Source organism: Histoplasma capsulatum, genomic scaffold (genome assembly GCF_000149585.1).
Source record: "Histoplasma capsulatum NAm1 scaffold_7 genomic scaffold, whole genome shotgun sequence".
In the NCBI taxonomy this organism is placed as follows: Eukaryota; Fungi; Ascomycota; class Eurotiomycetes; order Onygenales; family Ajellomycetaceae; genus Histoplasma; species Histoplasma mississippiense.
Window position 1 is genome coordinate 973510 of NW_001813976.1, and position 24713 is coordinate 998222.

The following is a 24713-nucleotide window of genomic DNA, read 5'->3' on the forward strand; positions in this document are numbered from 1 at the left end:
CCCATTTCTGGGAGGCACGGGATTTTTTTAATGAATCAGGCTTATCTTAGCAAGATGTAAATGGTACTTTGTCGTCCGCATATCAGTATGGTGTGAGGGGTGACATACCGATAGTTCCAGGAGGATTGGAAAGGATCACCGCCGGCCCAGACACCAGCCTTGATCTGCATAGGGGTTTGCGGGTACGATGCACCAGCAGAGGCGGCAGTAAGGGTACGGACAGTCTGACCATCGATCTGCCAGATAAGCCGATCGCTATTCCAGTCGATCGAGTAAGTATGAAAGCCATCTTGATTGCCCGGATTGGCGTGGAACTGGCCACGGTCAAAGGTGCCCTGCTGATTCTTTCCAAAGTAGTTGGTTTGCACCTGGGCGTTGTCTACACCAAGCCATTCCCAATCAATCTCGTCCAGGTCGTCGGATTGTAAGACCGCACTGCTGACGATGCCTCGGCCAGGGGCGGCTTTGATGACAAAGTCAACATGGCCAAACATGATGTAGAATTTCGAGACAAGGGTGGGTGCATCACCCTGCTTGGCTACGGCTAGGGAAGCCCCATTTGAGCCATATGTTGGGGCACCCCCGAGGACGTCGAATCGCTCAGAGACGGAGTGGAACTCGAAGTCAGCCGTCCCTCCAAGAGCAGGATCTGGAGGGCAAGCTGTATAAACAAAAAACAGTTAATATAAATGAATTGAGCTGACACGATCTTGAAAGAAGTCAAAAATAAACCACAACTGTCAAGGGGTTAACCAGAAGGGAATTGGGCTGAGAATCCGGAACTGGGTCAAGGGAACTTTAAACGTCAACTTGGGGTTGGTGATCGTGGAACCTACTCTTTTCCATGGGATTGCAGGAGGTCCAAGTCTGAGCAGCAACTAATTTGGAACCTGAGAGCAGGGACATAGCCAAACCGGCCATGGAGCCCGAAGAAAGCTTCATGTTGAGATGAAGCCTGGAAAGAAAATAGCCACTGGGGGCTTCTTTACACAGCAGATGAGAAGGTTCACAAAGGTACTGCTTGCTCTGAGGGTGCACTAAAAGTATGCAAAAGGTATGAGGAGGGGTATATGATGTGGGCGAGCGAGCGGGATGTTCAGCAGAAAATCCAGAAAGTAAACAAACAGGAGAATGGGATGTGGAACGGAGGAGAGGCAGAAGGAAGAGAAAGAAAAAAGGGGATCAATAAATATCAACAAATCCCGCCAGCGGTGGCGGGGGCGGCTGAAAAAAGGAAGGAGAGCTGCAGCCCAGCGACGCTGCGAGTGTGCGCGCTAGCTGCTGCATTTTAGCGGCCTGTTAGAGCTGTTTTGGTCGTTTTGCGTGGGGCCTCTTGCGATGCTGTTGGCTGCTTTGCGTGCTGCGATCACGGGCTAGCGCCCCATGCAGCCCCCTGCATCGCTGCATCGCTGCTATTCTCGCCGATTCCTTGTTCAACTCGGTTGACATCAAAAGAATAAAACCACATCATCAGCGGAGCAATGACATCTTCTGAAACCAGAAAATAAATCCTTCCACTCAGCTAACAGTTGACTAGCAAGGAGTCGAGACAAATCCCAAACCCCCCCCAATTCGCCGTTTCCCGCCACAAGTCGAGCTAATCGGTCTTCCAAAGTTCTGGGATCTCAGGGACCCAAAACTTTGATCGCCGGGTCCCAAAGATTCGCTCACCTCGTCACCGAGCCGTTTCGCTTCCCACGCAAGTACGGAGTACGGAGTAGTTTCTACGGTTCCGTACACTACAAATTCTGACTGTCAACCTGTTCGTTTCCAAGAACCTCAGGCCTCTCAGGGGGTCAAACAAAATTCTGTTTCGACACCATGCATTTGAACCCCTGCCATGCAACGGCGTGGCTATACGAATGCTTGGCTTTGGACTAATATATGGCTTGCTATTGGCTCCAGCGAAAGCGTGACTGGGGGGTAACTCCCACCTAGGTACTATAGTAAGACACTTCACACCCTTGGCCTTCGGTTATCGAGAAAAAGAAAACCAACCGTGGGTGGCTGGTGCCAGGCATCTGCGAGGCGTTTTCGTCCCACACGCCAGAAATTTCAATGTGCAGACAGACAGAGGTTGTCACTTAAGGCGCTTTTGATGCCGAACTTGCTTGACGGTCTGGCGATATCGTCTTCACTGAAGAGAAATGTATTGATTATCAACCCGTGGTTCAAGAAAGCACGGCCATCGATATACAATCAATAAAAATTACAGAGTAAAATACGGTGGCAGCGTCTCAGCACAGCTCAAAAAGTAAGAGTATCAAAACAAGCAGCCATTGTTTTGTATATGGAGGCATCATCACAGAAGCAAAAATATGCCATGGACTGCCGATTTTTGTTCCAGTAACCACAGCATACACACCATAAGAAGAGCCAGCTGATGAGAGGCCAATAAATACATACTGTACAAGAGCGGTTGCGAGGTTCACATAGAAGATATGTACTCCGTGAAATCGAATTCAAATCTTTTTATCCATGGTGAATACTGTATAAATCCTCATCAACTTAATAATGATCCTATACGGCTTTATATCATCCAGAGTCATAAAAGTTATTTATTTCAGCACTACCGACAGCAATGATCTCTTTTAAATCGGAGTCAATAGATTAAATTTCTTATATGTGGAATTACAAGAACATTTAAAAAGTCTCTAATTGTTCTCAAAGATATTATTCTTAATCAGATTACGCAAAACATTTGGTTGTAGGATTGTCTATCTGTATCTCCAGATAGGGCTCAGAGTATATATATACATGAGTAGAGTCGCATGTACTCCGTACAGAGTCAAACGATCATACCGGAGCACTATATAGATGGTGGCGCCGGTTTTTACTTCTACTTTTTCCTCTTGGATCTGCTTGGCTCAGACCGGATTGTTGTGTCCGGTGTAATTTGCTGGGCGTGTTCCCGGCTGCCCCGTATCACCCCTTCATTGGCTAAATTGTGATCCTCAAATTGCTGGGACAGTCCTGAGCGTGATGAAGCCGGTTCCTGGTCTAGGAATTGAAGCTCTGACTGATCAGAGACTTCAAAGTTTAGGTCAGCAGGTAACATATCGATAACAGAGCGGACTCCATTGAAGTGCTCTGGGAGCCACAAATCGTAGACATTCCGGACAAAATTGTATGCCTTCCACCTTTGATCTCCTTCTGCCGTTGGCGAGATATTGAATTCGGCAATTGGATGTCGGTGGAATTTGATATCTCTACTATTAATGACAGGGTAATGGCCGTAAATTCTCACATCCACACCACTATGAGAGATAGAAAAACCAATAATTTCCCGATGCAGTTCGTTCTCCCGGCCTACCAGGCGGAAAAGTGCAGTTAGACCACGTAATATGACGGATTGACTGTGGGCGTTCTGTCGATCACCAATATCAAGACCGGTTGCTCCACAATTGACCTCGCTGGTGAGGAATGGAAAATACATATTATACGTAGCTGCCATTAACGAGCAATCAGCAAGAGGGTCGCCGATATAAGGTCGCAGCTTCTGAAGCTGTTCCCGATTGAATGCGTCTCTCTTAAATCCAGGGCCAAAGTCAGGCTGCGGACGAGGAGCAGGTCGAGAACCGGGAGGTCTGATAAAGGGGACGGTGTTGACCCAGCACGCATTGGTAGTCTCTCGAAGGATTTCTAAGTGTTTGGCTCCCTTATCGGCTAGTATCTCAGCTGAAGGAACAATGAGCTGTGCAATATCGCGGATCACCTTGGTCTCGTTCTCGCCCCTGATCCTTTTGCACGTTTTCTTGAACAGGTTATCGTCAGAGAAGAGAGTATGCTCAGGTGGTGGCTGCGGTGCTCTCAGGAGCGTTTGACAAAGCTTTTTGCTTTGAGCGCTAATGCCTTCATCGCAATCGTCCATAAAGCTGTCACACTCCTTTGATTGATCTTCAAACAGTGGATGTTTATACGGTGCACTCTTCTGATCCCGCAATTGTTGGCTGCTTGGAGTCTGTGTCTGAGCTGTTTCTGTACTTAAGCTGGCATTTGAGCGTTTGCGGCTAAAGGAACTCGATCGCTTTCTTGCGAGCGCATCGTTAACGATATCCCGAAACCGATCCATTGTCTGCTCTTCTTCTTTCTTCTGTTGGCCAGGCTCCGTTTTTCGTCCAGTGTTCAACCCGAGCCTCGCTGATTGGGGGCGCAGATGTTCGTGGTCGATGAGGAGACGCATGAGAGGATGGAGCCTCGTGGTCTTCTCGAGGACGGTTTGGGGTCTTCACCCGCCGCGTGGACTTGGGCTGTGACTGGATATGATTAGCAACTTGGAGGAGTAGAGTCCTTCGTCTTCGTTTCTGCATCTGCTGAGGATGCGTGAGACCCTTCATAAACTATGTTACGTCGCTGAACATATAGCTTGGTGCACACATGCCTGTTCGGTATTTGTCTGGACCTTTGGCCACTCTTCAACCGCCGACGTCCTTGTGAGACGCCGGCTTCGCCGCAACGTGGTGACGTTGCTGATATGACCTCGATGCGTGTGGGCTTTGATAGTTAGAATCGTTTTGGTAGGGCGAGAGTTGCTACGGCATACCTTTTCTCGCCGGAGTTGGCATATGCCGTCTCGTCTGGGCAGATAAATGTGCTGAACTACTAGCCATGCTGGAATCGCAGGATCGAAGCGCCTATATGTATTGCTGCCGACTTTAAGGGAAGAGTTGACAAGGGATGCGAAGCCAGCTACGAAAACGCTAAGCACACCTGATGAGGAGCCACGTGCATGGTATACACATCCATGGATCACACTAGCGAGAATGACAGAAACTTGCAGGAAGGGCATATCGTCTTGCTCAAGGTATCAGCGCCCACGCGCTCCATTCTCAAAGCCCTAAACCAAGAGAGGATTAATCACAAAACAACTGGAAAGACCTCAACGCACTGATGCCTAAAATTTGGGCGAGCGTTGGTACCTACCTCAGAAAAGAACCCCAGTGTCATTCTCGAGTGCTGGAGGGATAGGATTCAGCATGACGCTGGTGGTAAATGGGCTCTTCTGCCCCAGGTGCCTAGATCAAGAATGCAGAATTAATGACCATCACGAACATTGATTAGCTGCAGCGAGGAGGAACGAGTCAATTCAATGTAGAATCGTAATAACATTTTTGAAGATACTATCAACAACTTGAACCAGTTTTCAGAATTGCTCCACCGATGTTGAGATCTGCATCCACTCACCAAAACTGCGTATTTTGGCTGGCCTGATGATGAATGATACTCCGTATTATACTCCGTATAGTACATGCACATTGGAATGGACTCCACGAAACCGAATTAGGGAACGAAAAGAACGCATCTGCCCTCCTCTTTCTTCCTCAGGCTGGGCTATATTTGTGAACAATATTTTTGGTCAAGTTGGAAGAGTTGCCCTTGACCCCACCGATACGGAATGTTTGCTATGAAGCTAGACAAGCTGTTCCTGGTGGGCTGCCTGACCGTCCGGCCGGAGTGTCGTTAGCATATGCCTATGTATAGCACATGTCCATGTGGTGTCCGGAGTATGTATATCGTATGCCGAAACTGAAGGGGCATGAGTGCGAGTATGGATAGGCCGATTCACAGGGAGGATGAATTCAAACGCGAGAAGACAAGTTTTGTCGTCCTAAAAGTCCCCAAGGCTTCTTGGAGATATACACATATTTCAAAAATCCTCATCGAATTGACAACTGCGCATGTCACGTGGTCAGCGTGCTCTCCCCGCAATCTGCTCCGTGACTCGGGCTCGATTCCTCTTGCTTCCCACAGTCCGCCGCCGCTCTTCACTCCCACAGCCCAAGGATGGCAAACGAATTATCGCCCCGAGAGAAGATCGATCTGATCTACCACAATCTTCAAGAAGTCCTGAAGCCAGAGATTATCGAAGATGTCATCTTGCGGCAAAATCGCCCTCTGAAAGTTTATTTCGGTATGGTTGTCAACCCTCCACTCCATCGCCACCTTAAAAAAAGGGGATGCAATGCCCTTTAAGAAAAACGAAGGGAACCTCATCCAATGCCTGATTTTATGTTATTTATAAAAAACAAAACTGAAGAAAATAAAATTGGTGAAAAATTACATGGATTATTTTCGTCGTTGACAAAATTTTACAGGTACCGCAACAACCGGCCGCCCACACTGCGGCTACTTCTGCCCCATAGTAAAGCTCGCCCACTTCCTCCGCGCAGGCTGCCACGTCAAAATCCTCCTCGCAGACATCCATGGCTTCCTCGATAACCTCAAGGCGCCCATCGACCTCGTCAACTTCCGTGCCAAATACTACCGCTATGTCATCACCGCCCTCCTCGAAGCCATCCACGTCCCCATCGACAAGCTCGAGTTCGTTCTGGGCAGCGACTACCAGCTCTCCTCCAGATACACCATGGACCTGTTCCGCCTCAGCAGTGTCGTGACGGAGCACGATGCCAAGAAGGCCGGCGCGGAGGTCGTGAAGCAGGTCGACAACGCGCCGCTCTCCGGCCTGATATACCCGCTCATGCAGGCGCTGGACGAGGAGCATCTGGATGTCGATGCGCAGTTTGGCGGCGTCGATCAGCGGAAGATCTTCACGCTGGCGCTGGAGACGCTGCCGCGCGTGGGCTATAAGGAGCGCGCACACCTCATGAGTCCCATGGTACCCGGGCTGGCGGGCGGGAAGATGTCGGCGTCGGACCCAGATTCAAAGATTGATATTCTGGATACGTCGGAGGTGGTGAAAAAGAAGTTGAAGAAAGCCTATGCGGTGCCGAAGGAGACAGAGGGGAATGGGATTATTAGCTTCGTGGAGTATGTGTTGCTACCCGTGAGTGCGTTGGAGAGGGATGATGGGAAAGGGAGCTTTGTGGTCGAGAGGAGGGAGGAGGAGGGCGGTCCGATTGTTTATTGGAATATTGAGGATGTGAAGAGTGATTATCGGGATGATAAAGTGAGGCCCTTTTCTTCTTCTTCTGCTTCTTATAATTTTTGTTTTGCGTTTGTCACCCCTATTTACACGTGGACCAGTACATTTCCATACTAACAATAATCTATTGATAAAAAAAATCAGTTAACCCCACAACTTCTTAAAGCCGCCGTGACAACTGCGCTCAACAAGCTCCTCGCGCCCGTCCAGGCCTCCTTCCAAGCTAACCCTGACTGGCAAGAGATCGAGAAGAAAGCATACCCGCCTCCACCGGAGCCGGAGAAGAAGAAGAAGAAGCCGAAGGATAAGGGTAGTAGATACCCTGGTGGTGGCGGTGGCGGTGGCGGTCCACCAAAAGAGGACGCAGGCAGTGTCGAGGAGAAGCTGGAGAAGCTGGAGGTTTAAGCATTTTACTTCCTTGAGTCATTACGAGGCGCTGGTGATGCGTAGGAAATTTTAATTTGGAGTAAATTGTAGGGGATCAAGCGAATGAGTGAGTGGAGGAGGCGTTCGTATTGGGGTGGGAGGGGGGGATAGAATGCCGTTTGCCCTGGATGACCTGAATGACGGCCGAAGAATTAAACTATAGATAACCTTTATTACTTTTACGTGGGAAATGACCAGAAAATAGCTTATGAAGCGCAATACAGCTAGCTAACCCTTTTCTGTTCTTTTCCTTTTTCTGGAACATTGAACATCGATGATATGATTTGGCGCTATAAAATATACAGGCATGTTTGTTTGTAGGTAGTTTCCTAGGATTCAAGTTTCAACATAACCAAGCAAACCAGCTTCGATGAAGTTGGGTATAAACACAGGATCACAGGTATCATGAAAGATATACATCAACGTCAATTTTCCGTGCCAACCTAAGCCTCCATCCAGCTTCCTCTTATGATTGAAGTTAAAAGAGGAAACACCAATTACCAACCAACCAAGCAGTTGGTCCTTCAGGCGATGTGTTTTCCTGAGAAACTTGAAAAGCGCCGCAAAGTGTGTATGTGGGAGCGCCTGTTAACAACGGCTCCTGATCGTTTTGAGTTTTTTTTTTTCTATTCACCCCTTTTGAGGACGCCGAGCGCGTCGGCTTCGCGCCGTTTTCGCGCCGTTGACTTTGCATGGCATAATAATATAGATCGGGTGGCAGGAGGGCGGGCGATTTGCCAGAGGATATAGCTTCGGGGGAAAAGGAAGCCTGTGCCCCGTCATTACATTCCCGTTCCTCTTTCATCCCCCGTCCATCCATCCATCCATCCATCCATCCGCACCGTGGAGCCAAATTCGAACCTGTATACCCCCTCATCGCCTTAAGATGCTGGCATTCAGTTCCTCCTTTTTCCTTTTCCTCTGGTAGTAGAAGATTCGCCTTTCGTAGAGCCAGCCACCGTTCAAGACAGACGCGATCAGGCATCCCCAACACCGCCGCGTGTCCCACACCTCCCTTCAACTCAGTTTGCCACCGTATCCGTTTTTCTTTCTTGGTGGTGTCACTCTGTTCGCTTCTCTTGTCACACAGAGCCTGAGGCCCACTTTCCTGAAATTTTGAAGTCTTCTGAAGTCAATCCAGCAAAGGGCCTCCCCAATTGCGCATTCGCACGCCAACACCAGTCAAATAACAAGGGGTAATCGTATATCAATCCCACTCGTCTTATCTCGAAATGGCTGGAAACAATAATAGAAACCCCCTTTTAGCCCTGCCAAACTCCAGAACACAAAGAGCCATAACATGTATTGAAAGAAAAGTAAATTGAGAAAGAAAAAAAAAAAAAAAATCCCAAAGAAAAAGGTGCCCTTCTTCAAAAGAAAGCCCAAAACACAATAGACCGATAACCTAAAACCCTCCAAATCCCTGCCCATACGGTGTAGCCCCATACGGCGTCGCGCCGCCCGCACCACCCCAAACACTCCCACCTCCAGCAGCACCGCCAACACCATTAGACGCATAAGCTGTGTAGCCACCATCCATTCCCTCAGGTGGCTCGTAAGCGTCGGGACTACGGCCACCGTCCTCACCGATGCCGTTCATCGTAGCGCCGTTGCGATCCGTATCTCCCGCGCCGGTTAGGGCAGAAATGATCTCTGCGAGCTTGCGTTGGAGGACAGTGATACCCTGTTGGACGATGGCGTCTGGTTCAAGGTTGCCGATGCTTTCGACATCGATGTAGAAGGTGGAGGGCTGCGCGTCATAGTCGAAGGGCATGTCGGGTTGGGCTGGGGTTTCCCATTCTGCGTTTGCAGAGATGGGCCTGTTGAAGGTGACGCATGTAGTTAATATCGATGTCGACATATCGACGTCAAATGTTTTTAAAATAAGGGATGAATTCCTGCGTATTGCTTGTTTTCCATAGAAAACAATAGCAATGATAATAATAGAATGAAAGTAAAAGAGAAGGGTTGGGGAGGTGAACATACCATTCCTTAATCGGATCCTCTTCATACCAATAATCCACATGCTTTAAATTGTTATGCGGATCATACTCAAACCCCACCGCCGCAGTCGGCGCCCACTTCGCATGCTCCTTCGCAATCCCCTTCTTCGCAATACACGTCATTTTAATCTCCTGGCCCCTGCGCAACTTGCAAATCACAGGGCCTTTTCCTTCCGCATCCATGATAACCGGGTTGCCCACCCACTCATTCGCCCGATCCCCGACGATCACCAGATCGCGCGCGTACACCTTCATAATATCCTCGCCCGTGCAGCGCGCTTGCAGTTGCAAGGTGACGACGCAGCGCGCACAGCCGCCCTCGCAGTCGCAGTCGCGCGAGTATTCCATGTCGGCGTCGCAATTTTTGGAGTTGAGCGGGATGAGGCCGAGGCGGTGAGAGATGAATTCATCGGGGAGAACGGAGGTATTGGATTCGATTTCGACGACGTCGATGGCGACGGTGGGGATTTCGGCGAGGAGGGTGCGGCGGAGGGAGTTGGCGAAAGCGAGGTCGACGGAGCTGAGGCGGAAGTCAACACGATGTGGTTCAGCCTGTTGGTTTGTGGTTTTATATTCGTTAGGATGGATCTTCTTTTTGGTCTCTTCCTTTCGTCTATTTACCTCTCTGACTGTGACTTGAGGCCCCTGGGGCTCAATGTCCATTTCATCATAGTCCATGATGGATGGGAAAGCCGCCGTGCAAAGGCTGGCTTTCTTCTCCCTTGTGGTATGGTCCTTGAGCGCCGCCTACTCCGTATTCATGAGAGGGGTGACGGAAGCGCGCAGGTAGTTAAAAGTACGAAACCGTACCAGAAAGATGGTCTGGCGGAGAGCTTTTTTGGGGTTGGTGAGAAGATGTCTGGAGTTGGAGCAGTTGGGGCGGGCGAAGCTTTGTCGAAGATACCCGATTAGGACTAGGGTGCTTCCATTGGATAATAGTTTTGGTTATCCATTTCTAACTAGAACACGGAATACGACCACCTAAACGTCGAACAGTTTATGGCTCGGATTGCTTGTTTTCTTTTAGTTAATTAAAGACTTCCGCTACTTCTTTTCATTATCTGAGGTATAAAAGTCTCGTGAGCTGCTACGCTGACAGGCCAAAGGATCCCGACAAGAGGCCAAGGAAGTTTTGATCACAGGAAAAAGAATTGAAATTGAATTGGTTGATTTAAAAAGGGAGAATGCCTCCAAAAAGAACTTGAAAGATGTGGAGAATGAATACGGATGTAGGCAAGAAATGCCTACCCTTGGACCCAGGGGTGAACCAGGTCAAATGAACGATACCTAAACCTTGATGAGAATGATGATGGAACATGTGGAAAGACAGGACATAATGACGGAAGAACTCATACAAAAACTGGATGGTCGTCCGGTGGGCCGTCTCCCTTGGGTCCTCTGCTATGGTCAGTATGAGGGAGCGTGATCGACTTGAATTACCTTCCAAGATAGGGGAGATACAGTATATATTGGAGAGTACTGTGCTGCAGCAGTCTGATAAGCAATATTCTGCAAATGACCTATCGGCAATATTCAACCAAAAAAAAGGTCAATGGAGAGTCAGTCCTTTTAGCATAGGCACCAAATACAGTGAGGGCAGAAGGTAGATAATTTCCAGTAAATATTTTGCAACACTCTTCTTTACTTGCATTATTGAGCAGATTAAAGAATCTATTACTCGAGATGCGTAGCAGCTTACAGCGCAGGATGCCGAAGCTGCAACTCAGCCTGACCAGATACAGGGTGAAATATGGTTAACAACAACGTACATGTATACATAAAATCCGAATGATTCGCCCTTCATGATGATTCCCATTTTTATGGTCACTTCGTAGGAACTCCAAGTAGATCTTTTGTCGCTTGGCGGCTTGCGAGGGGAGAAGGATCCCTTCATTGTTGAATGTCAAGTGTACAATTCCTTGATCAAGAACAAACTGGGCGGCGTGGTTGGGCCTTGCTGCCATGGCTGGCTCAAGCTTGACAAAGCTCAGAAACAATATATGGAACGGAAGTTCCCCCAATCCCTAGTATGGCGGCTGAGGGCACATACAGCAGAAGACCCTATTCATCGACTTTTGCTCAAATACATTGATGGATGCACTATTGACAAGGCTAGGGTTACCACCGCTAGAGCCCAGAGCTTGTGAGCTCAGCTTGATCACCTACATAATATGAACATCGTGCATGGTGATCTATTATCATAAAATATTATGAGATCAAATGTTGACCATGCATTCCTTGTCGATTTCAGCTCTGCAAGGTTATGACCTCACAGCTCCTTCATGATATACAAAAGAGAAGGCTTTCTAGCCTACACTCAAGATGAGAAATGAGTGCTTGAACTATTTCTCTTTTGACTTCAGAAGATAAAGCCCTTCCCCCTTGATTTTTCCATGTGAGTTTTTAGCATATGCAATCCAGTTAAAAACGGCATCAAGACATGGCATTTTGTACTGCTCAGAGTGAGGAACAGGCATATGGTCACCCAGTATGTTCCTGGGCGAATGTGAATTATGCTGTTGTTGAGTAAGAGTTGATTTGCAACAGTTAGGGCTATGCTGTTCTCCCAGTTTGGAGACGGCAGCGCACCGTGCCCCTGTACGTGTCGATGTTGAAATTTGTGACACTTCAATGGTTTCCCTATTAATCCATAGATAGTAAAGCAAACTAACCAAGATCATCCAATTTTTGTAGATAAAGAATTCAGAATAAAAGATGGAATTAGAGCGGCCTTACCCATGATTATATTGAAGATTTTGTTCAACAATACACCAAGAACATGTTTTCAATCCTCCTTAGTAAGATATCCCACACTTTTTCAGAGAAGATTTTGACAGTGCGACCTGGGGGAAAAGCTCAATGGAAAAACATACCGGTCTGTTAACTTCATGTGTGTTCAGTTGCAACAGGCTTGTAAAAGGTGTCCTCAGATGGAGAATACTAGTGTGCTGAATAAACAACTGCATCTCACTCATTCACTCCCAGCTCTCTGGAACATGGCAAAAGCCCCAACTCACTAGGGATGAACATCAAAAGGGTAATCAAAATACAAAATGACAAGGGTAGTGAATAACCAACAAGTAAGAAGGATCATGCTGTTTATTCTTTTGTTTTGCTGGGGACTGTTTTTCCAAATAACTTTTATTGCGAAGTAGAACATTTAGAAAGGAGGTGAAGGCAGAGTTGGATGTTGTCTTTGACTAAAACAGAACACAAGTATAAAAGTCTATCATAGAGCCCAACAAATATAAATAAAAAATATAAATAAAATAACAAAAAAATGAACAGCGGCAAATTGCAACGTCTAAAAGGAAGTTTTGAGTAGATCCAAAAAGAAAAGGAAAAGGAAAAAGAGGAAATACTGCGAGCTACACCAAATTCTAATCAAACCCTGTAAAGAGCAAACAGTTTCCCAAGATCAACCAGCCAAAGGGGAGGGGGAAAAAGGAAGGGAAAAAAAACAACGGAAGTTTCTTCCGTCGAAGCCATCAGGAAAACGAACTCGCCCTGGGATAGAAATGGGACTTGGGTGAAGTGGTGGAACAATAACGATAGTTGAAGACATGGAGATATGTGACGGTTTTTTAATCATTAACCACATATGAGCCGTCCGAGAAGTTTAGTTGATCTTTGCTAGAGGAGAGGAGATAAGTGAGGAAGAAAAGGTGCTTGAAATAATTGGCGCGGAGATACGAAAAGGAAGAGAAGAGAAGAAAAGTGGGAATAGGTGATTCCAAATGCGAAGGGAAATTTGAAATATATCATGTGCGTATAACACCGGGGGGTGTTATCTTGCTAGTGGCTAGATGGGAGCATTGGCCGCGACCTCGGGACTCATTCTGGGATTTCTCCCTGGAAGACTTGGAGGGTAGGGAAACTAACTGCCTAAAGAGACGAAGAGGAAATTTTGCCGCACGATTACAACAGCCACTCCAGACAGATACCGCCAAATAAAACAAAGTGAAAGATTCTATCAGAAAGCCCAATTAGCCTAATTCGGTGTTTTTAGTCCCACGTAACGGATGAGAGTGGTTGAAACGATAGGTTTTATATAGATGATGGTCTCCAACAATAAAACGGGTAGTTCCACGGGATGCTGGAACAAATTAGCAATAAGCGGCCAATAAATAACAGGCGATAGGTACGTATGTGTTTTAAATGTTGAGGTTCCAATCTGCCCAAAGGAACCGGATCAAGAAAGGAGCCGGGGGGGAAGGTCAACAGCTATCTCTTGACAGAGCTGCGATTGAGCGCATCCAGAAGCTCAGGGCGATTCGCCAACGCCGCTGCAGCCTGCGCATAAGTAACCCACTGTCGTTTCCGCTTGTGCATCTCCGGCCACTGGGCTTCCTCCCGATCGACGCGGACCTCGAAAAACTGATACAGTATCCTGGGAGCCTTTTGGGACACCTGGGCCGGGGTCCGCATGTCTGAGATCTTGCCGAGATCACGCAGGACGGTACAGACGACGCCTGCCTCCTCCCAAGCTTCACGGCAGGCTGCCTGCTGAGCGGACGGTTCATCCAATTCCCAGCCGCCCTTGGGCAGAACCCAGCCTCCGCGGCGAGCAGACTGGATCAAGAGCACCTTAGACTTGTCAGAGGACATGGCAACGACGCCGGCGACGAGTCGTTCGCCGCTGGGGCTATAGCCTAGGGGGGAGAAGAGGAAGGGTCATGTCAGCAAAACAGACTTGGCAGACCAATGGAAGAAGAACAACAGGGTCAAACAAGGCGGGGCCAAGGGGAAGGGTAGCCAGTAGAAGGGGGGGTAAAGGTGATGGTCGTTTAGCGGAGATGGTGGTAAATGAGAAAGATATGTGCCATGGTGATGTATTGTGGCAAGTCTCCGCAATTGTACGTGGAAGTGCAGCGGGAGTGGAGGTTGGTGAGATGGCATGATGGGATGAGGGGCAAGGATCAGCAGCAACATGAAGGAGAGGACGGAGACACGTGCTTCAACAAAGGGCCAGCATTGCCTGTCTGCCACCTGCAGCTACTCACGCTGGTTTGTCCGCCCCGTGCGGGACTCCATTGTGCGGGATTGGGCCATCACCTTTCCAAGACGCGTTCTCTCTCAAATAACCTTCGTTCGTTGTTTGTTCTTTTCCCTTCCACGGGTGTATTCGGCTCTCTCAGCCCCGGACCTGTCGTCTCCGCCGAAATAATGAACAATCTCTAGTCCCTGTCCACACTCACACGCTCACACGCTCACACCCACTCCACCGCCGTTTTTGCCTCGTTATGCGGAAAATAACCCTCGTAACCACAATTCCCTTTCCGTCTTCCCACAGACTCAAGCCGGAAGTTAGAGATATATAGAAGACAGCGAGGCCGATCGCTGTCTGGGTAATCCCTCACGCGAGGACCTTCCTCAGCTTGTCTCCAGAACCACCCTGTAGGCAAAATCTGTATATATATATATTCGATATCGGTAAACGGATCGACAACTCGACAACTCGAATCTCCGTTGAGCGGCAATAAAACGGGGAATGGGTCTCTTGCTCCTCGTGTGCTGAAATATTTCGAACTGGAATTTCTGATGCTTCTTCTCTTCACAAACGGGGTTAGGTGAAGTGTTGGGGTTGCACACACACCGCTATCTATGGGCGTTTGTCTCGGACGAAGGGGCGTTATCGAGGCGGAAAGAGGTAGGTAAAAAAGCAGCAACGTATGAGAGGAGGCGGGTTCTACAGTTGCCGACGCGGAACACAGAGAGGAGAAGAGGAAACAGGACAAAATGAGAGCAACAAAGGAGACGCCAATAGTGTATAGAGAATACAATAGGGGGGGTTACGGGATTCGGGGATGCAGAGGCGGGAGGCGGTCGAGATGAAAACGGACGAGGGAAGAGGGTTTTCTTCCCTTTCAGTCCCGCGGAAGCTGGGGCTGGGGAAGAGTATGATTCCTGGTAGGAGCTGAGGGGCTGAAAGAAGACATTGTAGAGAGGGAAAGGGAATAAAATAAAGCAAATAAATAAGAGGAGTAGGACAGGTTGGGGGGAGGATTGGAGTTGTTGGCCGTAGCGGATAGTTGGATGAGAGGGAACCGGGGAACAAAAGGGCGGCGCACCGCGGAAGACGGAGGGTACCTTCCAAATAGCATGCACACACGCACACACACAATAGATCAGGAAAAAAAAAAAATTATAAAAATATATACAAAAAAAGTAGAAAAATAGAAAAATAGAAAAATAACTACAAAACACCAGCAAATTAGTGTTTTAAATTCCTAACTTGGATACAGATCGACAGCTTCCTTACGGACCTATGAAATTTTAATGTTTGTGGGAGCCCAAGATCTATCTCCACACCAGCTTGGCGAAGGTACTACACATATACAGTCCATTCTCGACCTGTATCAATTTCCTGGGCGGCATGAATGGCTGTTCCTTAGTGCTGAGTTGTACTGATATGTAGTTATCTCAGCATTTCCATCAACTTAGTCCAGTCGGCCTGTTCGAGTCAGTCTGTTCTGTTAGGCCTGTACTCGGTAAACCTGTTAAAACTCTACATAGCCTTTCAGACCCCTCCAGCGTTGCCCTTTTAAATATGTTACTAAACCGCCCAGATATTTAAAGTTATACATTTGAAACCGCTCGTTGCTTTCAAAACTTAAAAAATATGTATGAAATCATCAACATCAACCCCAAGCAGGGTTGGGCAAAAGCAAAACGGCGAATGAATCGAGGAAAGAAAATCTCGCCGTTATATTTTTTTTTTCCGTCATTGACAAGCAGGTCGGTCCTCCATCGTCATTGTCATTGCCCGAGATGCTGGGGCTGACGTTTTCTTATCCATTTATTGGTTTCATCCATCTTCGGGTCAGTATATCTGTATCTTGGCCTGTTTCAACATCCGCTCAAATGAATCAACGGCCCTTAACAAAGGCATGGATCATTTTGATATGGAGATATGGAGATAAAGCACACATGAGGAAGCAAGAAAATAAAAATCTTCCTGAGTGAGGAGGAGAGAGACAAATAAAAATTTATAATGATGAAAATCCAAGCAGCTTTTTCTTTTTTCTTTCTCTCTTTCTCTTTTTTTTTTTCCTGATGAGCGGTTAACAAAGGAAAAGAAAAGAAAGTAACACCTTTTCTATCTGTTGACTCCGCATAATGCATGCAGCTTGTCATGTTGAACATAACTTCAAGCAACTAGTATTATCAATTTCTTGTGGGTTTCAATATTTGGCTTCAGCAAATGGGTAGAATTGCGGACCCTTCCCTTCCCTTCCCTCTCCGCCCAGCTCATTCGTAGCTTGAACTAAAAACAGGGAAAAGCAATCGCTATTGTGGGAGGTCTTGGCTCCATCCTCGACACAGATCGAAAACCAAAGGGAAAGGAAAATAAAGGAAGAAAAATTCCAATAATCAATCAAATCAGCCTGTGAGCAGAGCAACAACCTGGCTCGTGCTCAGCACTGCTTCTGCGACTCGTCAAGATGACCAGCCAGGCTAAGCAAGATAGTTAGATGCTGTCGTAATAACAGCTGACCGCTGCTTGGTACTGCTGCTTCCTTGCAGCTGCTTGCTACCCAGCTAACCAGTGTGTTGCTTCTGCTGTATTACTTCGACAAATGCTGGCGCGGGCAGAGTTTGACGCATCAAACGACAGCTTTTTCTCACCTGCTATCTCCAGTGCGAGGCGGATAGTGGGTGGAGACAAAAAGTACGGTTAGCTCAAACACCGTTGCTCCATTTTGATGATGACTTGTTTTCTTGTCCTCGAGAGTCAGTTTGAAAATGTTCCCTTCCTTTTTCCTTTTGTTTTTATTTCTCCTTTTCTAGCAAGATGATTTGATCTCTTGTTATTGCGGCTTCTCTCGAAGCCGCCAAAGGTGTAAGAGAGGGCCAGGTTGGTGATTGGGTTGATTTCGTGCAGCTGTAGCTTGCTCGCGGTGGTGTCATGTAAGCGGGAAGGGCAGCCAATCAACCGCTGCGAATGCTGGGAAGTTTGGCTGGGATAGAATAATCCTTCTAGAAGAAAGGTGTATGTCTATCGATTCTATGTCTTCATTATTTTTTTTATTTTTTTTGTTCTTAAAAAAACTTGTTTGCCCATCCTAAACTGACGAAACATCCCATCTGTTGTAAATTCTTGTTTCACACCCTGCCACTTTTCTGCTGTCCGTGATATAAGAGTTGGTCATTTCCAATGCGAATTCTGCATCCCTTCTTCGCCCCTTTCCTATGAACGCTATCTTTGGCCCTATGACAACAGCCATATCAAACCAGCACAGCTTCGCATGGTGTTTCCGAGTCTTTCTCCATTATTCGATAATATCCTTGAAACACTGGGCCGGCCCAGTTATTTTGCGTCCCCTCCCGGCGGCAAGCCTGAAAAAGAAAATCGAAAAGCAAATATGCGGCCCGGCCCATGGATCTGTCCTGTCCGGTTGGTGGTCCATACTCTCCTCAGCTCCCGCATGATTTTCATCACGCTTTTCCTCCATGGCTGTCTGTTATCCCTACGACCTGTGGAGCCCCGTGAGGTCGTTGGTCGAAACTAATTTAGGCCGCGGAAATTTCTGGTTATAGGACCGAAGGATAGGACAGAGGGGGACTCGCTGCATAAACCAAAAATACCATCGCAGGCGGGGTGATAGTTATTATTCCCTTTTTCTGTCCCATACAGTCCTTTGACTAGGGGTTGGATTGTCAGACGGTTGATGATGGCCACAAATCATCACCACGTTGTTTTTTGCGCCATGGCATTGGGCACTCATCCGTCCATGACGTGGTGCACGCTGTGCTGTTCCTTCTACATCGTCGGCTGGTCTCCGTCTTATCGGATTTCGAGAGAGAAAAACTCTGAAACAAATACACTTGTTCTTATGTGACCCATAATTATCCCGTCTAATGAGAACTTCAATTCCTGTTCCTCCTTTGTTCGAAGAAGAAGCAATTGCATCCTGTCCAGGTCACGGGATCTCCGCTGGGAATTCCATTGAACGCGATAATTAATACCACCGCAGATAATATATTTTCGGGATCGAACCAACGACACCCATCAATACTGAAAGAGAGAGAAATTAGCAATTCCTTGCTTGATGGCAACCTAAAGGAGTAAAGAGACGAAAACGGGGACATTCATTTCTGTTGGCTCTTCCCGTCGTCGTTGCCGACTGTATCTAAGTAATCTCCCCTTTCCCCTTTCCATATTTGCTTCAGCTTTCAAAGTCCTAACTTGAGTCCTAAGAGATAACATTCCCAGGAGCCAAAACGTAATGACGTCCGTTGTTGCCAAAGCCGCTGAACGTGTTATATTATGTTATATCCAGATATCCTGCTCGTTGCCTACGAATGTATCCAAATTGATCGGGCAGAAAATAACCTTCTATGATATTTTTCGGCCATCTCAGCCATTCCACTATCCTGGAAGGGGATAACCATCGCCTCTGTTGCTGAGGACGCACGAGATCGGGAAATACCCCTATCTTTCAGGAGGAATCGACATTTCCTTTTTTTTCCGGCCGGATAAAGCATTAGTGATGCCTCCTCCGATACGGGATGAGGTGTTGGATGAAATACGGGATATAAATAAAGCACGAACTGTTAAAAGGGACCAGGCTCAGATAGTACTAGTATGGACGGAAGTGTCATTATTCGAGATTACTAGTACCTCTCCATCCCTCTTGTATCTATTTTTTGGCGTCTTAGGGGTAGTAATTGCTTATATGTACAGTACTATGTACATGTATGTACATGTACAGACAAATGGCTGAAGCGGAATATGGTTATGCCCTGGAGGTTGCCCTCCTGGTCACGGGATCCTCCACTTCCTCCACTTCCTAGTGGCTGTCTTGGCGTCCCAAGCCTCAACCTCACGAACATGCTGTTGTTGTTCCAGTTCAACCCATATTTACTGTAAGAAAATGGTTGATGCTGGACTTCATGGGCCGCATGATTTCGTACATATAAGCCCAAATAATAATTAGTAAAAGTGTGAAGTTCCCTCTCTTGTTTCATGTTCCGCGCCCACTTAGCCAAGCATGTCATCATCAGACGAGGAGGAAAAGCGACCTAAACAACCAGAGCTCTCGTTCATCACGCCAAATGGTAAGTAGACAAAGTCCTACTGGATGACGAACCAAGTAGCTATCTTCTGCTGTTACAAGGGAAATTTAGCTATCATTATAAGAAACCAATCTCTCCCATTACTTAGCATCTTTTCATGGCATTGTCAACCGATTAAATCTACCATAAATAGCGCTGACATATTGACATATAGGATACCAGAGGAACTCATGCGGTTACTGCAAATCTGAGAATGGAAGTTGGTCTCACTTTTTACCTCTCCAGGCTTTAATTTCCCTCTTTGTACAAACCTACAAATGCATGTAGGCGGTTCCTGACAGTTATATGTTTGGGTAGGCGTATCCTACTATGCCTCGTCTAAATGCATGCGTGTGGAAGAATACCAGGAGATGCTTGATCGAGGGTGGAGACGGTAGGCATCTAGTTGTACCTATTATGTACCTGTGTTGGGGTATGGTCTGAGCTAAAAATCTCTCTTTATAGGTCCGGATCACTTTACTACAAGCAAAATCTGAAACGCTCGTGCTGTCCGCATTACACGATAAGGTATGCATAGTGTAGTCCACGCATATTCCGTTGATTCTTGAGAGCGTTTCCTTAAGGCCATACTAACAATCCTCGCCTCTACAGGCTGGACCCTACTACTTTCAAGCCAAGAAAGGACCAGAGGTTGGCCATGAATCACTGGAATAATTTCGTGCTGGGACAGTCGTATATCCGCAGTGCGGCAAGACTCTGTCCAAAAACTCGAGAGTATGTTTTCCCTACTAAATCTGAGCCCCTACGCCCTCTAAGATTTCCGGTGCTTAGCGGCTCTCATGATTTTAGTAAGGGTCTGATATATAGATATATATATATACAGGGAGAAGAAATTGCGAAAGTCGAAGTTTGATCTACTCCAACGAGTCCATGAAGTGGAATACACCAATGTCAAGAAACTCAGGGATCCGAAGACGAAAAGGGCTATAGAACCGGCCCATAGGTTTGAAGTGAATATTGAGTCAGATTCTTTCTCACAGGCAAAGTTTGTCCCTTCCTCCCTCTTTTTCCTTTCTCTAGGTCCATGCATCAGCCCTCTTTCTGATTGACATTTGTCTCGAATTCCTGCAGATATGACCTCTTCCTAAAATATCAAATGACAATACACAAAGAGCCTGCATCAAGATGGAACGTCCCCTCTTTTAAGCGGTTCTTATGCACTGGTATTCAGAGGAAGACCGTCAAAATAGGCTCGAAAGAGCAGAGACTCGGATCGTATCATCAATGTTACCGGCTGGATGGTAAGCTTATCGCAGTGGCCGTTCTAGACCTGCTTCCTCATGCCGTGAGTTCGGTTTATCTATTGTATGCTTTCACCTCCGTTGCCCTATATATATGGTTCCCTGGAAGGGTAGGTAGATGATAAAGCTGACTGCTGGCAGCTATGACCCAGAGTACAGCGACTATGAATTTGGGAAAATTAGTGCTCTCCGAGAAATTGCCTTAACTAGTGAGGGAAATTACCAATACTACTATATGGGTACGAAGATAACATTCTAGTTCGCGATTGTCGCAATTAATTGTTTTATTCCTCCACAACTTGTCTAATGGCATCCAGGTTTCTATATACACTCCTGTCCAAAAATGCGATACAAGGCGAATTTCCAGCCTCAGTATGTTCTAGGTTGGTAGCACATTTCCTTCGTAGTCTTTTGAAATATAGTTGAAAATGCTCCTGACATATGTATACAATAGACCCGGAAAGCTTCACATGGAGTCCATTTGATAACTACAAATATGAACTTGATCGACGTCCGTATATGTCTCTTTCCCATGACAGCACGTTAGAGGCAACAACAAAGGCAGGAGGTGGCGTAGAAGCACATCCTTCTGACGAAGAAAAGGAGGCATCAAACGTTATACCTCCTATTGGTGAGGAAGATATGTCATTATTTGACGTCCATATGCCAGGCGTCTTGACGTTACAGCAGTTGGAGGAGCAGGTGGATCTGGATCATTGGAAACTTCTGGCCCATGGTGTTCTGGTCGACATGGTCGTGAGTTACCTATTTCTGGTTCCGTTCCTTCACCCAGCTATGTATATTTTTCATTTTGGACAAGTGTTCGATGGACGAAACTGACTCAATATGCACCGACAGGACTTGGTCCCATGGGATAATTCGGATATCCGCAATCCCCAGTCGATAAAGGGTATTGTTGCTGAGCTTGCTGCGGTGTTAGGACCGACGGTTGTTGAGAATTCCGTAGTTGTTTTGTTTTAAGCTATATTTTAGGAAGAGAGGCTTCTTTCTAATCTCGCAGCTGCATTTCGAGTTTCATAATGATGAAGACTTTCACGAGGATATGGCGCAACATCTAAACGATATCAATTCCTTTTACCGGTATCATTTATTAGAATGCCTTGCTTCTAGCTGCAGTTGTGATGCGGGGTTAAATACAGAGAGTTCACCTTGGACTTTGAATAGAGACTTTCTTGTTTTCATGACGACTACTACTGCCCTCTCCCAACCTCTACCTCCGTGGGAGAACTGTACCTCTTGGCCAGTCTAGGTGGGTAACTATGGAATCTCTTTGTCATTTATTTGTATTTGATGATCCTACACGAATATTTTCTTGCAATCCTTGTTTCCTCCAGTGTGCGGGTGTCACTTCCCGCACTCTGGTGGAATTCCACACGAACAAGATATTATATAAATTGTCAATTGTTGGATTGAGATATCAGCAATGAGGCACGGAAATCTAAAAAGGAATCGGCATTTCCGTATAGCCCATCTTTCCACTTTCAGACGACTGCTGCGTGACGGCATGATCACCGAGAATATTAAGCCACCCCAAAACGTGTCCAACTGAGTGAAAAGCAATGTTGGTATCTTTCATCGACTTGGGAGTGATCAGGTTATCCTTTTCGCCCCATAATATTCATGTTCAGCAAAATGAACGCTGGGGTGGCACAATTATCATGATATTCAAGGGAAACAAAATATAGCCTGGACACAATTCACTGCATCCAATTGAGAACTGAGGATCCTGGCCCGTGAATCTCATGTCTAGTTCTCGTATCTGAAATAGCAGATTGCGCCTCTTGACATGCGGACTGGCGGTAGTAGGTGGGTATTATCACACGACTGTATCGTCTCCCTTAGGCAAAACCAAAACGCAACCATTGCTAGAAAATTGCGGATTCGAACAACACGATTTGACACAGAAAGATACTCCTTTGAAATCAAAACCGGGTTGAATTCAATTCCGTGCAAACAGTTAGTTAGGGCTTGGACTGTCTATTTTAGGAAATATTCAACTACGATCCAGATTGAGACAACCTCGTATTTCATTCTGATTTAGCAACACCCCAAATTACCAAAACAGCCTAGATATGGTCGTTGAACGGGCAGTAAAATGTTCCAAAGCGGGATCTATAGAGAATCAAATATATCTGTTTTCTCTCATCTGCTCATGCTCGAAGTAACCAACATTATGCAACATAGAAACAGAGAGCAATGCGAAGAGCAATCGGTTCATACATGTTGTTGCTTCTCTCTCTTCCCCAGCCCGATTTGAATCTCGTTTTGCTGTTGAGGAATGCTCATAGTCTAGTACCTCAAGTTCTGATAAAGAGGAATTTGCATAGCCACGATCTCCAGTATACTTCCTGATAGGAGACTGTATCTCCTGCTTTCCCCCGGCAAAAGAAGGGGGAGGGTCTCGTACAATAATAATAAGTGCGGGCGATTGGGCGGTTAATCTGCTCAAAATATCCACATGGGCGTGTCATCATGGATTATTTAACTGTGAAATCCATAGCCCTCCCCATGCAGATCCCCATATCGCTCCAGTTAACGGCCTGGTCTTGATTTTCCGTCATAAATGGCGAGCTCCCCATCCTCCTCTCACTTTGATATAATTTCTATCTCTTTTCATATCAAAAGTGCTGAGGCTGAATTCAAAATTTTAGGATGTTTGGGTGTCACATTCTAATACCTCTAATCCCTCTTCTCGTGGGCCGCTTCTCGACTCTCTTAGCCGCCGCGTCACCAGATTACTACATCGCGGGGGTTGACCAGACACCCAATGCGATACATGTCTTTCCGCGGAACAAACCGTGGACTCCCTCCAACATCTACTGGAGCTTCACAGCCGGCAAACGCAGCAGAGGGTGGAGAAACCTCTCCGACGTCAAGCTCCGGAAGACGGCTTCTCATGACTGGATTGCGCTCGTCTGCGCCTCAGGCGGCAACGCAGGCATCGTCGACGTTTCCAACCAGAAGCTGAAAACTGACTTGAGTGATTTGCTATGGACAGGCTCGCCCGGCAGCAACCCACACGCCATCGAGCGGATTCCGCATCTTGGTGCGGTTGTCGTCGCGAGTTCGACTCCGGGGAAGCTGACGCTCTACTACCCAGGAAATCCTAAGGATATAAACGATTTCAAGAACTTGAAGAAATCAGATGTCACGTATGATGCCCCTGGTGCTCATGGAATACTTTGGGATCCTAACGACGCGCAAGACTCCCCTGAAAGGGGGATATTGTGGGTTTCCCTGGATAAATACTTGAGGAAATATAAAATCACGGGCCGAGGGGAAACAATGCGACTTGTACAAGAGGATAGTGCGATTCCCTTCCCTGGAAAGGGTGGTCTGGGGCATGACCTACAGCCGGATTATACAAATAAAAATGTGCTGCTGGCGACGGATTCATATGGTGCTTACGCAGATGATAATCCTACCGGAAAGTGGGTAACCTTGAGAGAGGAAATGGCGATAAAGAGTTTCGTGAGACATAAGAGTGGGGAGTATCTGTGGGTTACAAAGGAGGGGAAGGGAGGCTGGGTAAGCCCATGGGTAAGTTTTGGAGTGCAGGCTGGGGAGAAAGCAAGTGAAAGGAAAGGAGGTACTGGGATGGGCTTTTATAAAGCAAGAATTCATGAGACAGCCTTTGAGTAAGGAAATCGGTTGTCTAGCCTCTAGAATTAGAAAAGCCACGTTGATACCCATAAATCGTGCATATAGGTTGATTATCTATATCTGCTCTATAAGAACGCTATACTTATACATTCAATTAAATCCCATCCTCAAATAATATAGCTTCCACGTACGGAGTACTCCATAGATTATTAGTTATTAGACCAGTATAATATTCTGTCAGTATCACCGACAAGACATATCTGCCTTCCTGTAGAGATATACTTCTTTCGAACCCCTGCCCATCATAGACCCCCGAGACCTTCCTAAGCCGAAAAGCATAGTTAATTTAGCAGGGCATCCATACTAGTATTCAACCTCTCTCCATCCAAACTTCACGATCAGACTCTCTTCCCCAACAAATTCCAAAAGCCCTTGAATGGCAATACTAGCAGTGTA

At 46.8% G+C, this 24713-nt stretch overlaps 8 protein-coding genes across 8 annotated transcripts in view; 4 read left to right on the plus strand and 4 right to left on the minus strand.

The window, feature by feature from the left end:
- HCAG_05929 (predicted protein) overlaps positions 1–942 on the minus strand; it is a gene marked incomplete at both ends in the record, with an annotated part of 1761 nt that extends 819 nt beyond the window's left edge. Inside the window, 2 exons of the mRNA XM_001538274.1 lie at positions 109–661; positions 837–942. Coding sequence (XP_001538324.1) covers positions 109–661; positions 837–942 — 659 coding nt within the window. The remainder of the gene's footprint in view (positions 1–108; positions 662–836) is intronic.
- Positions 943–2839: 1897 nt separating this feature from the next.
- On the minus strand, positions 2840–4789 carry HCAG_05930 (predicted protein; the record flags this gene model as incomplete). The annotated part of the gene is made up of 2 exons (XM_001538275.1): positions 2840–4226; positions 4350–4789. 2 exons carry the CDS (start codon positions 4787–4789, stop codon positions 2840–2842), a joined length of 1827 nt encoding a protein of 608 aa, XP_001538325.1.
- A 995-nt stretch (positions 4790–5784) lies between these two features.
- Positions 5785–7288, plus strand: HCAG_05931 (tyrosyl-tRNA synthetase; the record flags this gene model as incomplete). The annotated part of the gene is made up of 3 exons (XM_001538276.1): positions 5785–5911; positions 6096–6907; positions 7028–7288. The coding sequence occupies 3 exons, from the start codon at positions 5785–5787 to the stop codon at positions 7286–7288; spliced, it is 1200 nt and encodes a 399-aa protein (XP_001538326.1).
- Positions 7289–7787: 499 nt separating this feature from the next.
- On the minus strand, positions 7788–9990 carry HCAG_05932 (conserved hypothetical protein; the record flags this gene model as incomplete). Its single annotated transcript, XM_001538277.1, has 4 exons — positions 7788–8417; positions 8527–8545; positions 8743–9129; positions 9296–9990. 4 exons carry the CDS (start codon positions 9988–9990, stop codon positions 7788–7790), a joined length of 1731 nt encoding a protein of 576 aa, XP_001538327.1.
- Positions 9991–10676: 686 nt separating this feature from the next.
- On the plus strand, positions 10677–12024 carry HCAG_05933 (predicted protein; the record flags this gene model as incomplete). Its single annotated transcript, XM_001538278.1, has 4 exons — positions 10677–10871; positions 11148–11455; positions 11883–11910; positions 12007–12024. The coding sequence occupies 4 exons, from the start codon at positions 10677–10679 to the stop codon at positions 12022–12024; spliced, it is 549 nt and encodes a 182-aa protein (XP_001538328.1).
- A 1512-nt stretch (positions 12025–13536) lies between these two features.
- Positions 13537–14346, minus strand: HCAG_05934 (hypothetical protein; the record flags this gene model as incomplete). The annotated part of the gene is made up of 2 exons (XM_001538279.1): positions 13537–13964; positions 14316–14346. 2 exons carry the CDS (start codon positions 14344–14346, stop codon positions 13537–13539), a joined length of 459 nt encoding a protein of 152 aa, XP_001538329.1.
- A 4961-nt stretch (positions 14347–19307) lies between these two features.
- Positions 19308–21118, plus strand: HCAG_05935 (conserved hypothetical protein; the record flags this gene model as incomplete). The annotated part of the gene is made up of 9 exons (XM_001538280.1): positions 19308–19374; positions 19690–19765; positions 19837–19899; positions 19984–20106; positions 20216–20412; positions 20649–20697; positions 20775–20872; positions 20951–21005; positions 21088–21118. The coding sequence occupies 9 exons, from the start codon at positions 19308–19310 to the stop codon at positions 21116–21118; spliced, it is 759 nt and encodes a 252-aa protein (XP_001538330.1).
- A 1688-nt stretch (positions 21119–22806) lies between these two features.
- On the plus strand, positions 22807–24470 carry HCAG_05936 (predicted protein; the record flags this gene model as incomplete). The annotated part of the gene is made up of 3 exons (XM_001538281.1): positions 22807–22876; positions 23374–24194; positions 24438–24470. 3 exons carry the CDS (start codon positions 22807–22809, stop codon positions 24468–24470), a joined length of 924 nt encoding a protein of 307 aa, XP_001538331.1.
- Positions 24471–24713: the final 243 nt, after the last annotated feature.